At 43.4% G+C, this 14,100-nt stretch overlaps 1 protein-coding gene across 6 annotated transcripts in view; it reads left to right on the forward strand.

Moving 5' to 3' along the window:
* Positions 1-12,897, forward strand: part of LOC111229539 (tight junction protein ZO-1-like) — a 55,011-nt gene extending 42,114 nt beyond the window's left edge. For 3 of the 6 annotated variants that reach the window (XM_022755883.1, XM_022755884.1, XM_022755886.1), the window contains 18 exons: positions 192-342; positions 991-1,099; positions 1,192-1,411; positions 1,662-1,846; positions 1,938-2,033; positions 2,424-2,506; positions 2,617-2,827; positions 2,934-3,034; positions 3,147-3,497; positions 3,836-4,066; positions 5,131-5,991; positions 6,555-6,646; positions 7,092-7,307; positions 7,434-7,570; positions 7,796-8,270; positions 8,453-8,670; positions 9,277-9,420; positions 11,130-12,897. In XM_022755883.1, coding sequence (XP_022611604.1) covers positions 192-342; positions 991-1,099; positions 1,192-1,411; positions 1,662-1,846; positions 1,938-2,033; positions 2,424-2,506; positions 2,617-2,827; positions 2,934-3,034; positions 3,147-3,497; positions 3,836-4,066; positions 5,131-5,991; positions 6,555-6,646; positions 7,092-7,307; positions 7,434-7,570; positions 7,796-8,270; positions 8,453-8,670; positions 9,277-9,420; positions 11,130-11,224 — 3,976 coding nt within the window. In that variant the 3' untranslated portion in view covers positions 11,225-12,897. The remainder of the gene's footprint in view (positions 1-191; positions 343-990; positions 1,100-1,191; positions 1,412-1,661; positions 1,847-1,937; positions 2,034-2,423; positions 2,507-2,616; positions 2,828-2,933; positions 3,035-3,146; positions 3,498-3,835; positions 4,067-5,130; positions 5,992-6,554; positions 6,647-7,091; positions 7,308-7,433; positions 7,571-7,795; positions 8,271-8,452; positions 8,671-9,276; positions 9,421-11,129) is intronic. The other 3 variants (XM_022755889.1, XM_022755887.1, XM_022755885.1) reach the window with 3 other exon arrangements.
* The last annotated feature ends 1,203 nt before the right edge of the window (positions 12,898-14,100 follow it).

Genomic DNA, 14,100 nt, shown 5'->3' on the forward strand with positions numbered 1-14,100 from the left:
TCTAAGATTTAATTTTTCTCCAGAACAATGTGCTTTTGTAAGATCCCAAAAGAGTAAAGTGTATCAAAAAAAGAGCAACCTGGCTGCCAAACAAGGGTCACTTAACTATTCATAAAGTGTAGTTTGTATTCGTAAAAAGGAAATTCCATCAAATGATGTCGTGTCAGCCTAACTCTCGTCTTCGTTCTCAGGCCGAGCATGAAGCTGGTGAAGTTCAAGAAAGGGGAGAGCGTGGGACTGCGTCTGGCTGGAGGGAATGACGTGGGCATCTTTGTAGCTGGAGTGCTGGAGGATAGCCCAGCTGCTAAGGAGGGCCTGGAGGAGGGCGACCAAATTCTCAGGGTGAGTTACTTTATTTTTAACACAGCAAGTGTGTGAGCTGAGAGCTGAAATCAAGCCCTTGCATTTTAATTGAAAAGTTGGTGTAAAATGAGAAATTGCAAAAAGTCGCATGTTGAAAACTTGTTGTTAATCTGTGGTATGAAGGATCATTTTTTTATTGTCTTTATTTAACTGAATGGGTACATTATAGTATCTGTAAACAGCCATATTTTATGGGGTATGCATCCTCGAGCTTCTCCCTTTTTTATTCCTGGTTTTACACACTAGCTGCTCCAAAATTCCTGTGCCTCCTGGCTGGTCTCTTAGCAATGGCCCAGAGGGAGCACACACAAAAAAACAGTTTCCTCTCGCTGTGTTTGTCCCATTTCCTCACAGTCATATATCTCGCTGTTTGTACCTCCTCCTCTTTTTCTCCAAGTATAATGACGAATGGCTTTAGTTCTTGCAGTGCAGTAAAACCTGCAGTCACCCTGGCAATGCTGAGAACAGGAAGAGCTATGTAAACCTTTATCTAAATAGAGATATACTCTTTCTGTCAGACGCACTGTGGACAATAAAGTCCTAACTTAAACTTAAAAGTCCAAAATAACTGTGAATTTATTTGGTGAAAAACATAAAACAAATCACCTCTGTTTTCCTAAACTCCAGGTAAATAATGTAGATTTTGCAAACATAATTCGAGAGGAGGCGGTGCTGTTCCTCCTGGACCTTCCTAAGGGTGAAGAGGTCACCATTCTGGCCCAGAAGAAGAAAGATGGTAAGTGAAGTGAGTAAGGAGAGGAGAAAAGAAATACCGTTCTATTGATTTCCTCGGCCTGTGTTTTTGACTCACTTCTCTTTCCTGTTCAGTCTATCGACGGATTGTGGAGTCGGATGTCGGTGACTCCTTCTACATTCGGACGCACTTTGAGTACGAAAAGGAATCTCCATATGGGTTAAGCTTTAACAAGGGCGAGGTGTTCCGTGTGGTGGACACCCTCTACAACGGCAAGCTGGGCTCCTGGCTGGCTATTCGCATCGGCAAGAACCACCAAGAGGTGGAGAGGGGCATCATCCCCAACAAGAACAGGTGATTACATCCTAACAGGCGTGTATCTGCTTTGCCTTGTCAATTATCTTAAAAGAGTGACATGCTGGATAAACGTTTGTCACAACAGAAGACAGCGAGTCCAACCTTTTTGTATTACATTTGTTATGATTATCATTGCCATGTAATATCCTTAGGTATTGGCAGTGTTGAGGTGGGCTGTGCCAAGTTTATGACACCTCTATTAACTTACGTTACACTAAGAACTTGTCTTTCTGCCATTTGTCAACAGAGCGGAGCAGCTCTCCAGCGTGCAGTACACGCTACCCAAAACAGCAGGTGGCGACAGGGCCGACTTCTGGAGGTTCCGTGGACTTCGCAGCTCGAAGAGGAACCTGAGGAAGAGCCGAGAGGACCTCTCCTCCCAGCCGGTCCAGACAAAGTTCCCAGCTTATGAAAGAGTTGTACTGAGAGAGGGTGAGTAGTCTGATCATGTCTGCCAGGCTGTACAGTTTCTCAGTGTGAGACTATTTTTATTGTAATTTTATTTATTTATTTGTCTTTGCAGCTGGTTTCCTGAGACCGGTTGTCATTTTTGGGCCCATTGCTGACGTTGCTCGAGAAAAACTCTCCAGAGAAGAGCCAGATCTTTTTGAGCTTGCAAGTATGTTTTATTTATTTTTATTTATTTTTATTTATTTATTTTTTATTTTTTATTTTTTTACCACTTTCTTTACAATGGACAGTTACACAAGACAACAGCAGACAGATAACACAAACAAAGGTTACGGTTACATACTCACAGTTTGAGCTGTTTTTAGATCCATTTACAATTGGTCAAGTAAATATGTGATAAACAGCTGCCATATTTTAAAGAATCTGTCATTAGACCCATGAATGGCAAACCTCATCTTCTCTCAGTTCAAGAACCTCAGAGTATCCCTGATCTACTGTTTAAATGTTTGCAAATATGTTTTTATGCATTATATTGCAAAGTTATTGAACTTGTACTCAGAAATGTTTCTTCGTGAATCTCTTGAACCACGTTTTCCAGAGAGTGAACCGAGAGATGCAGGAACAGACCAGCGTAGTTCAGGAATCATTCGTCTTCACACCATCAAGCAGATCATTGACAGAGTGAGTTCGCCTCCTTTTTTATCATATAATGTGCATCAGAGATGTTTGGATTATTTCACCACAGATATGTACTTATCATTCTTGTTCTTCCCCGTCTTTACCCTATGAAGGACAAACATGCTGTGCTGGACATCACTCCGAACGCTGTGGACAGGCTGAACTATGCTCAGTGGTACCCGATTGTAGTCTTCTTAAATCCCGATAATAAGCAGGGTGTGAAGAACATGAGGACCAGACTGTGTCCAGAGTCCAGGAAGAGCGCCAGGAAGCTCTATGAGCGAGCCATCAAACTGAGGAAGAATAATCACCACCTGTTCACCAGTGAGCAGCACAGTGTTAAAACACAGTCAATTAAAAATGTATATTGTCTCTTTTAGATGTTTTGTTTCTCGATGAAGTGATTGTAACTCAAAACATTCTCCCTTAGCCACCATCAACTTGAACAATATGAACGACGGCTGGTACGGAGCTCTGAAAGAAACAATCCAGCAACAGCAGAACCAGTTGGTGTGGGTGTCGGAGGGCAAGGTGAGAGAAACTGGCCAACTGCTTGTTCTGTTCCACTGCACTGAACAGCATTATACGAGTCCTGTTAGAGCCTTACTGAGCCATGAGGTGACAGTTTCTCTTCTCTGCTCAGGCGGATGGCACTACAGAGGATGACTTGGATATCCACGATGACCGTCTGTCCTACCTGTCGGCGCCGGGTAGCGAATACTCCATGTATAGCACAGACAGCCGCCACACTTCTGACTACGAGGACACAGACACAGAGGGCGGAGCGTACACAGACCAGGAGCTTGATGAGACTTTGAATGACGAGGTGGGTCTGCCCACGGAGCCCGCCATCACCCGCTCTTCAGAGCCCGTGCGAGAAGACCCACCTGTAATTCAGGACACCCCTGGTTACCCTGGGTACCAGCACCCTGTGCAGCCCGACCCAGCAAGTCGCATAGACCCAGCTGGGTTCAAGATGGCCGCTCCACAACAGGTAAAGTTCATATCTAGCTTTGCCGGCAGTCCACTGCAGGCTGTGCCGGTCAGAAATGAATGTATGGCTAAAAGTATATGACCGCAGAGCAGAGGAATAGCTCCTTTGTTTTCAGTGTCGTGTCCTGATCTTTAAGATTAAATGTCCTTTGTTAAGTCATAAACATGTTTAGAAGCTACTGGTATGTTATCTATTCTAACCACTATTTTGTAAGTGCATTCTCTGGCTGGTGTAAAACTGATTCAGTGTCAGGAAGAAGATCATGGTGTTGGGGTCAGCTGTGCTTTGTGTGCCCTTGGCAGGCTGTGTTATAAATGTCTCTTAACAATACTTCACAGCAAGATGAGGCTGCTCTGCCCATGCCCTCGTTGCCTCCGACGGTGGTAACGCCCCCTGCTGTTGAGCAGCCTGTACAGCTAGAGGGTATGCACCTAGAGGAGCCGCCTGCTGCAGCCGCAGCTCCTCAGGCTGACTCACTTAGCAGCCCCAGCCCTGCCCCTGAGCTTATTCAGCCCCCACCACCACCACACGAACCCCACCCGTCTGGACCGTCTGGTCCAGAACCAAAGGTACCCGCTGTTTCACCAGCCACTCGGACCGGGCCTGGGCCCCAGCCTGCTGTTTTAACTGCCTGTCTTCTCGCACATGCTTTCCACTCGCTCTCTGCATGAAATGCCCACACTGTGTGACTCACTGAGCCCACTGTGTGCCTCTGGCTCCCAGAGAAAATGTGCGACAGACTAGTCCACATGCACCACAGTGGGCTGGGAGACCAGAAGGACTGGTACATCTGAGTCTTTGACCAGGGTGAAGACATCCACAACCAGCCCTAACTGTTGCCTCTTACTTCCTTTGCATGGCTCCTAATGTTTTTTGGGTTCCTTTCAGCTTTGACTCTCTTCTGTAGATGAACGATAGTAGCACTTACAGTGGCATCGTAGTAGTAGATGTGTCGTCTGTTGTAGTGCCAGTAGTTTGACGTTGCATTAGATGCAAACTGAATGTTGGTTGCATGATGAAGGCTAACCTGCAGACAGTACTCTTGGTAATGATTTCCATCAAGCAATTCTCCCTATGGAAAAAACAAACTTACATCAGCACACTGCATTATGTCTTCTGTAAAGTAGTCTGTCCCGAGTAGATGCCAACAAATCAACCTTCTTCCATAGGAAGTACTGTAACTAGATTTGCTGTCTACAGGCTACACATCATATGTTTGAAATGAGGCCTTTCAGAAATGCGCAAATTGCTTGTTAGTTCATTATTTATGAAACATGTTAACGTGTTAAATCCAGTTGTGTTTATATGGATTATTATCATTCTTGAAAGGCATCTTGTCAAACAGGCATTCAGGTCTGATTTTGAATAATGGATTAAGGTTTGCTTGTGTAAATGCACTTTGACTTTGATGTTTGTTTGAATAATTGGTGGTGGGATTTTTCTAATAATCTGGTTAATGATATTCAGTTCCTCAAGATTTCGGTTTATTTTTCAAGATTGAATTTAATTATTCTCAATCTGGTGTTGGGGAAGCATTTTTCTCTGACGGCTTTCTGTCCTTCAACATGGTGGTTTGTTAAAAGCTCAAATGATGATGTGATGGATGTATTCATTTAGTGCCGTTTCTTCACAGATGTACAAGAAAGATCTGTACAATATGGAGGACCCTGTGCGAATCAACCATGGCCTGAAGCCGTCTATGAGCTACAGTCACCAGCCGCCGTACCAGGACAAACAGCCATACCGCGAATATGACCACCCGCCTTACGGATACGATGGAGGCGGCTACGGAGAACCAAAGCCTCACAACACTGACTCTCACCTGCACTACGACAACCGTGTGCCTCATTACAACGAACAGTGGCCCCCCTATGACCAGCAGACCTCGTCCTCACAGCCCGCAGGGTACCAGACGGGCCACCAGCAACCCATGGGCTACAACCCCCGGTCCCCCTATGAGGATGGACCAGGGAGGGACTACAGCCCCCCTCAGCCACGCTATGATGAGGCCTCACCAGTGGGCTACGATGGCAGACCACGCCACAGTAAACCTGGGCCCATTCGTTATGATGAACCCCCGCCCCCGCCCCCAGCAGGCTACGATGCCCGCTCCCCTTATGAGACAGAACCTCTCGGCTTCCCCATTAATTCACCTCGATCACCGGAGCCCCCAAAGCAGTATTACGGTGACTCTGGTCTGAGGCCCACCTATATCCCTGGGCCTCCAAACCGGGGCTATAAACCAGGGATACATGACCCTATGATAAACTCTGAACCCACCATTCCCCCTCCTAAACCAGAGACCCTGCCCTCCCCAGGTGAGCCAGTGGTCACTCCAGGCTCCAAACCCCTCCCTCCCCCGCCCCGGGAAGACCTGGATGAGGACCCGGCCATGAAACCACAGTCAGTGCTCAACAGAGTCAAGATGTTTGAGAATAAAAGGTCTGTTTCTATGGACAGGGCTAAAGAGGGAGGAGAGTCATCGGCACTCAGGGTACGTTCCTCACATGTTTGACCCGTCGATGGGTCAAACATTTAATTTAGGTGGTAGACAAAGCAACTTCAACACAGTTATAAACATTGCTAACAAGGAAATGGACTGTAGTTAGAGTCACACATGAATCACTTAAACAACATAAGGACACTGAAAGAGGTAGATAAGAAAATAAATTAAAACACAAACAACTTAAATCTTAACCAGAGAAAACTAGGACCATATTCTGAATATATACGATGCCTGGTACAAAATGTGTGACATTAGGCCAAACGTCAAGTCGGTCTTTGTTGGTTATTAAAGAAGTTTGACGATTACTATTTATGCAAGGTACACAAGGTGTCAAAGCAGCACAAGAGAACTAACAAAGCTCAGAGGAGTCCAAATGATCTTTTCCCATACCGCAGATACATCAGCCAGAAACTGCAGGACTTGAAAATGCAAGCTTGTTTCTGTATTTGTCAGCCATAATACTCAATTTGTGCATGCAGTCCATTTATGTGAATGAAAATCTGGACCAGATGCAAGAAGCGCTAAAGAGACACACTCTCCTTGCTTTTCAGTCTGCAGATGTTCCTAAACCTGTGAGTGCACCTGGCCCAGTCCTCAAAGCCAATTCCCTCAGCAACCTGGAGCAGGAGAAGTCCACCTATAGGTATGTAGTCCCCATTAAAGCACCCCGGGCTGCAGAGAAGGTGGGTGAAGGACAAGTCTTAAGATCCCTGCAATGGCGTCGTAGAATTCATTTATTGCTGTTTGAGCGCCATCTAGTGGAGTAAAGTCACTGCGCAACGAGCAAGACTTAAGTGTGCTGTGCAGAGACGGCAAACGCCTGCAAACGCCAAGTGTGCACTGATAGATGGAACCTCTGTGTTCCCTGTTGTGAGAAGGTCAGCACCAGACTCATTGCTGTCCTGAGCTCCTCGCCCCGTCTGGGGGTATCCAGGTTGTTTTTAAACATACTTGATAATTTCAGGGCTTGATAACCATCGGGATATATTACATGTCTTCTGTCAAAACATTGTTCAGCAGACTGTAGGTCAATCTACTCTCTGTCCCTGCAGTTAAAATATCTTTTTTTTGGCTCGCTCTCTCTGCAGGGCTCCTGAGCCACAGAAGCCCCATACTAAACCTCTGGATGATGTAGTGCGTTCCAACCACTATGACCCAGATGAGGACGAGGAGTACTACAGGAAGCAGTTGTCCTACTTTGATCGCCGTAGCTTCGACAGCAAAGCCATGGGCCAGCCTGCTCCTGGCATCAACCGCTTCCATGATCTGCCCAAACCAGCTCAGCTGTCCTACCCGTACAACAGGTATAAAAACGTAGCTCATGCCGGCAGAGTGGGCCGAGGTGCAGAATCCCTGAGCTGTTTTCTCAGAGCAGCTGCAGAATCATGATTGTTTTTATCAACTGTATTGTTTCTGTCTTCCTACTGCAGAGTCGAGTCTGTGGAGAAGGTGAGTCCAGTGGAGAAAAGATACGAGCCCCTGCCCCAGATCAGCCCCTCCTCTCAGTATGGGCCCCCCGCCTCTGCGATCCCACCCAACACACTGCCCAAGCTCAGCCCCAATGACGGTAAGCTCTCTAACATTTCCTGTTTCACAGCCCAAGGTGACGTCTTTAAAGTGCTTATGTCCAAGCATCAGAATAAACCCAGTGATGCTCAGTTTACTATCGCAAAATATAAATAAATGCTGCACATTTGTACGTTTAAGAAGCTGCAACTGAGAAATGTTTGAAATTTTTAGTTTAAAAATTGCAGGCTGTATTTAAGTGATTGTATCCTCCTCACATTTCCAGCTAACTCCATACCTGAACCGTTGAGCTCACCCAATCCTAAACCTGAGCTGGCACCTCTCAGGCCGGCCAGCAGAGACGAACCCACCCCAGGGGGTTATCTGCCCCCGAGGGGCCTCCCTGACAAATCCCCAGTCAACGGCACTGATGCAGCACCCCCAAAGACGCTTGGCGCTCCTGCTCCAACTAGCTATAACCGCTATGTCCCCAAGCCTTACACCAGCTCAGCACGGCCCTTTGAGCGCAAGTTTGAGAGCCCCAAGTTCAACCACAACCTGCTGCCCAATGACACACAGGTGAAGACAGACCTGCTCAGTAAGCCCAGTGTGGTGAGCAGCGGCAGCAGCGGGAAGCCTCAGCTGTCACCACAGCCCCTGGATCATGACAGCGGCCTGGACACCTTCACACGCACTATGGACAACAGGCCCAAATACCAGCACAATAACATCAACACCATCCCCAAGGCCATCCCTGTAAGGTAAGACGCTCAGAAATGTTCACATCAAGCAGCAGCAGTTCGTTCTCTGAGGGTAATTACTGAGCTGCTGACAGACACAAATATACTTGTTTGTACTTAGGGGAGTTTCTCTCACGTCCTCTGCTGCACATTATTCTCTGTCTACTCTGTTTTGACTGATGATGCCAACTTCTGTCCCTCAGCCCCAGCGCGCTGGAGGATGACGACGAGGATGAAGGGCACACAGTGGTGGCCACCGCCCGGGGGATCTTCAACTGTAACGGAGGGGTCCTGAGCTCCATCGAGACAGGCGTCAGCATCATCATCCCCCAGGGTGCCATCCCCGAGAGCGTGGAGCAGGAGATTTACTTCAAGGTGTGCCGGGACAACAGCATCCTGCCCCCCCTCGACAAAGAGAAAGGTCAGTGCTGCACTGCTACACAGAGTGTCTTCATATCCTGAATATGTCAAGGAACAAGTTGTCACTACATTTGAGGAAAAAAACGCAATCTGTAAAACTTAAGGTGCTGATGTACTTCGGATACAAAGAAACCAACTTTTTGTTTTAGTGAAAAAGTGGCATTTAACTGCTTATATGTATTTTTAAATTGAATGGCTACACCAGGATTTTAGCAGCACCTTTATCAGATAATTATAGATTTGATGCCCAGATCACTGGTTCTGCTGCACAATGAAACACAAAGCAAAGAGCACTATATATATATATATATATATATATATATATATGTCTTTATGATAAAGGGTGTAAAGAGGTAAATAAACAGTTGATTCACACCCTAGACACAGCTGTGTGCTCTGACACAGAATAACATCCACGTTAGCATATTTTAAATGAAAATTTAACGCCAAGAGAGTGTACATACTTAATTAATCTGGCACTTCACTATGAAGGCCTGGCAGCAGACTCCATTTAGCCTCTTGACTGGGTAATAGATGATCCTGTGTGCTGGTTATTTCCTGCACGTTTAATTTAATGTAATTGAAATGTTGTTGTGTGTCTGTGCAGGAGAAACGCTGCTAAGTCCGCTGGTGATGTGTGGCCCTCACGGACTCAAGTTCCTGAAGCCGGTGGAGCTGCGCTTACCTCACTGTGCGTCCATGACCCCTGATGGTTGGTCTTTTGCTCTAAAATCCTCCGACTCCTCGTCGGGTACGCTGTCCTCTCTCTGTCCTTTTGGGGTCTGTGGGCTTTGGTGGTTAGAGAGGAGCGTTTCTTTGTGTCTGAGTCATTTTAATCAACTCACCTGTTTTTCACACCTGCTCACTTCTTTATCCTGCATGCGCTGCTTGGACTTTGACTTTGTTTTGTATTGTGCTACCTAACAGTTATAATCAAAAAAAACAATGTCACTTTCAAATTCAACTGTCACTCAGATTATCAGTCGAATGCTTGACTGATTTGATTTTAGTCCACCAACAGAAAATTAATTGACACAATTCTGACGAAGGATTAGTTGTTTTATGTCATTTGTCAAACATTACTTTGTTCCGGCTCCTCAAGATTTTTCTCATGCAAGATTAAACTGAATATCTTGTGCTAGCTTCCTTTTTTTCATCATTTTCTGACATTTTACAGACGGTACAACAATTCATTCTCAGTTAATTGAGAAATTGTTAGTTACCTTTTACTTTTAACTCTTTATTGTCCCAATCCTTTAACTTCCAGTCCAGTTTTTTGACCAGTAAACTGTGTTGTAGAAGACGGAGAGTTTATTTTCAGTCTGTTTTGAGCTCAGTTTTTAGACAGGATTTTCATTATTAATGGATCAGCAAAGCTCAGCCATTACCTGTTTGTATGTCGTCTGTACTGTGACTGTGATTTTAATTCATTAAGTCAAGGTGTAAGATAATCAGGTAACATTTATACAAAACACCTGCTTAACTAATGCATGACGTATGATGATTGAATACATGAAGTGAGGCTGAATGTATCATGAATTCCTGTTGATGATGGAGCCACTATGAGTGCGATTAGTTAACACTTAATGAATCAAAAGTTAATGAATGTTCACTCCATACATTGTGCCACCACAAGAGCTGGAATCCAGTTACAAAGAAAAGGTTCTTTCAGACACATGCGTTTGATCAACCTCTCTGAAATCGCAGCACTGCCCATTCAGTACCTATTCGTATTTACTTTTGATGACGGCCAGGAAATGTAGCTGTTCTCTACTATAACACTGTCAGTCTTACAACGGACAGTAATTGGAAAAAAAAAAAAAAGGATCAAAATCGATGCTGCCGAACCAGAGATATCCTGACGCCTACATTACCCATGACCCACAACTCGACCACTGACAGTTCGGTTGGAGATTATTTCACACATGTAGTAGAACTACCCAAGACCTGTAAACAGACTTTGATGTGAAACATTAACATATCTATCGTTCTTCTCTGATTTGTCAACCAGCATCTCCTCCTCAGTGTTTCTGCTTTAACGCGTCCTCCTCTTCTCTGCTACACTCCACTTCTCTCAACAATAAATACCATGAGAGCGTCGGCTCCTGCAGCAACATGTTGACATTTACATCTGGTAACCTGCAACAGTAACTGGATTCAGGCTCATTTGGTGGCAAATAAATAAATGTATGAAATAACTGCTCCTTCACTAACATTCATTAAATTAATGATCCATTAAGCATTAACTAATCTCATAAACTCATGGTGAGCAACAGGAATTCATGGCACATCGTGGATTCATTTCTACATGAAAATATGAAACTCATCAGTGGTACATGTTGTTATTGAGGAACAGAAAAATCTGTTTCATTTTAAGCTGCTTCTTCTTCGTTTCTTTTCCACATTTTAAGATTACGGGAGTTTCTCCAGCAGCTGACATCATGTCTCTATTTCCTGCAGGTGATCCCAAAACCTGGCAGAACAAATCTCTCCCTGGAGACCCAAACTACCTGGTGGGTGCAAACTGTGTATCTGTGCTCATTGACCACTTCTGAAGAGGGCAACAGCTGGTCTGTTACTGAATGTGATAAACTGGGGACCTCAGTTGCCCCTGCCGTGCTCCCTGCACCGTGGCGGGGTGCACAATGCTCGATGAAGTATGAACTTGATACTCTCACGTTGTTTACTGTGCCCAAAATTTGAAGAAAAAAAAAAGAAAAAAAAAAAAAGAAACAAACACACACACAAGGAGAGTCGGAGGAGTCCAGCATCTCCAAGGCTGTACTCTTGTTCTTTTCTTTCATTTTTTTTTTTCGGTGCTTTCAAGGCTTGCAAAAAATAAAGATTAAAAGAAGTTATTTAACAAAGGAACTGAAGTTGGAATGCATGACCGGTGCACAGACTGAATAATCTCATTTTGACTTTTTTAGCTAATTTTGTAAAAGGGTCAGAGCAATGCGAGACAAAGGAGAATTTTGGAAACTCGTTTAATATTGCAATGGGATTTTTGCGTACTGTAAGAAAAAAAAAAAACGCTCACAAACAGCAAAGTTGGTATATGCAAAACTTTTGTTTGTGAGTTCTGTGGTCATGCGTTTCACTCATGAAGGATCTCTGAGGACTTGAGAAATGCTGAATCTGACTCATGAAGGAAAACGTAGGCATCATAAAGATTAAAAAAAATAATATGAAGAATGAAGGATAAGTATTAGTATCAGACACCCGTTTGTTCTGACGGGGCTCTCTCTGTTTAAAACTGATGTTTTGTAGCAATGTTTTACCGTAGATAAATATACTGACTTGATTTTACAAACTCCTGCTGTCTAGAGATCTATGCATGTGCTATGACTCAGGTCCAGAAGCCTGCTACTACTAAGTTCAACACATGAAAATCCCATCGTACACTGCAAGCAGTGATGCCTTATCTGCATATTAACTTTTCAGTGAAACTTTAAAACATCGGATCCTTCAGTTATAGCGATCACTACAGAAAGAAAAAGTTGTCTCTGCATTTTCTCATAACCAGTGAACTTGGATTTAGCACACGAGAATAATTGAGGCTGATGAAAAGGTATGCTTTCTTTTACTGCTATGCATATGAAGTCTGAGGAAATACAAAAAGCTAGAAGATGTTTAAATTGTGGCTGTACATACTGCTAGCATATGGCCTTGGTTCTCTGTAAATGAACTTTTGTACATCTTTGTTATTTTGTATAAAAGAGAAAACGTTTGTTAAAAAAGACAAAGCGGTTACATTGGTTATGTTTGTATTCTGGTTATACCCCTGAGCCTTGGAACTGACATAAGCAGTAATAAGTCCGACTTTTCTACCAAACATATACACACACACTACTTAAGGCATTTTTAACAGTCAGAAAACTTTTTATTCTTATTTACAAAATAGAGAAGTGCTTGGTTTAAATGATTTTAAAAGATGTACTTGAGGGGGTCTGCTGTGAAGAGTGGTCCCTTCCTTTATTTGTGATACTGGATGCTGTATTGTGTGCCCTGAAATGTATTTTTGTACTAATAGACAATTTATTATGGCACATCAGTACTATTTTCTTTTGATATGATAACACTGCTTCAACCCAACACTAGTTTATTCTCCTGTGTGGCTGACATTCTTTTATTTATTTTGATTTGTCTTCGGTTCAACTTTTGTTTTCTTTGCGACACATTTCTAAGTATACCACTGTATTAATAAATAAATTCATTTTTAAAGTAACTGCCCCTTGGATTCGAGTGTTGCTCCAAACTTCCAGATGTTTTACATATCGACACACCCAGACTGTTCCAAACGGCTCGAGGGATTCCTGTGGGTTCAGAAGTTGGACGTTGTATTAACAGTATGGAATGCTAGATTTAAGTTTTCTACCATTCACAGCTGCTTCCTAAACACATTCAACATGTAAATGTAGTGAAGTGAACAGTGGGGGTGGATTATTCTGCAGATACAAAACGACAATCTTCAGTTAAAGATCCTCATGTTTTCTGTAAAAATGAATTTCCTGCTGTGTTTCTTAATCTGACCTTTTCTGGTTCACTGACACTGAATCAGAAATTAGTTCCTTTTTTGAAGATGTCCGTTATGGGTTTTCAACAAAAATTGTTGAAAATTAAATCTATTCCTTCTCCCTCGTTGACAAAAATCTAAAATCTATGAATATTCAAGTCGTATTCAACCCTTTACTGAGGTACGAGTCCGCTCTGTATGTGCATGCTGGACCATGACTGGCTCCCAAAATAGTTGTGACATCACACAATCATGTTTGTATGTGAATGTCTTAAAATGCATATTCAAGGTTTAAAAAAAAAAAAAAAAAAACTTTCAGAAAAGCTTAAACATCTGAGGGATGTAACTAAAGGCAAAAAACACTTAAGTGGAGGACGATTTAAAGAAAAAGGTTAAAGTTCATTGATAACATTAAAAATGTTACTTTACTTTAGTTTCTGAAACCGGAACAATTCATTGATTTCGACATGTTTGTCATGTGACCAAGCTTGTGACAAAGTCTGAGTATTGTTTCATCTCAAAGGTTGTGCAGGTCAGTCACCCCACCAGTCACAAAGCTGCTCTGTCCATAAAAAGTGATTACAGAGCACAGAGGCAGCTTGTAGATAAAGAACAGAGCAGAGTAACCTAAAGACCCAGACAATTCCTCCCCTGCGTTACATGATTAAGCTGTGGGTTAACAGTATGAGCCATTAGCACACACACAATCTGACAAAGCAAAGATTGGCTGTGTGTAACATCAGTGCAAAGGTCCACTGATAAACCCACAACAGATTGTACAATATGTGACATAAGTAGGTTTAATAACCATGTAAATCTGTGGAATAGTTAACCTGAATTATTCTTTACTGTATCTTCAGTCTGATGCAAAAAAGCTCTAGATGTTCTAGTAAGAAAAAAAGGTTGATCGCAAAC

Source organism: Seriola dumerili, unplaced genomic scaffold, assembly GCF_002260705.1.
Source record: "Seriola dumerili isolate Sdu_G_001 unplaced genomic scaffold, Sdu_1.0 BDQW01000242.1, whole genome shotgun sequence".
Taxonomy (NCBI): domain Eukaryota; kingdom Metazoa; phylum Chordata; class Actinopteri; order Carangiformes; family Carangidae; genus Seriola; species Seriola dumerili.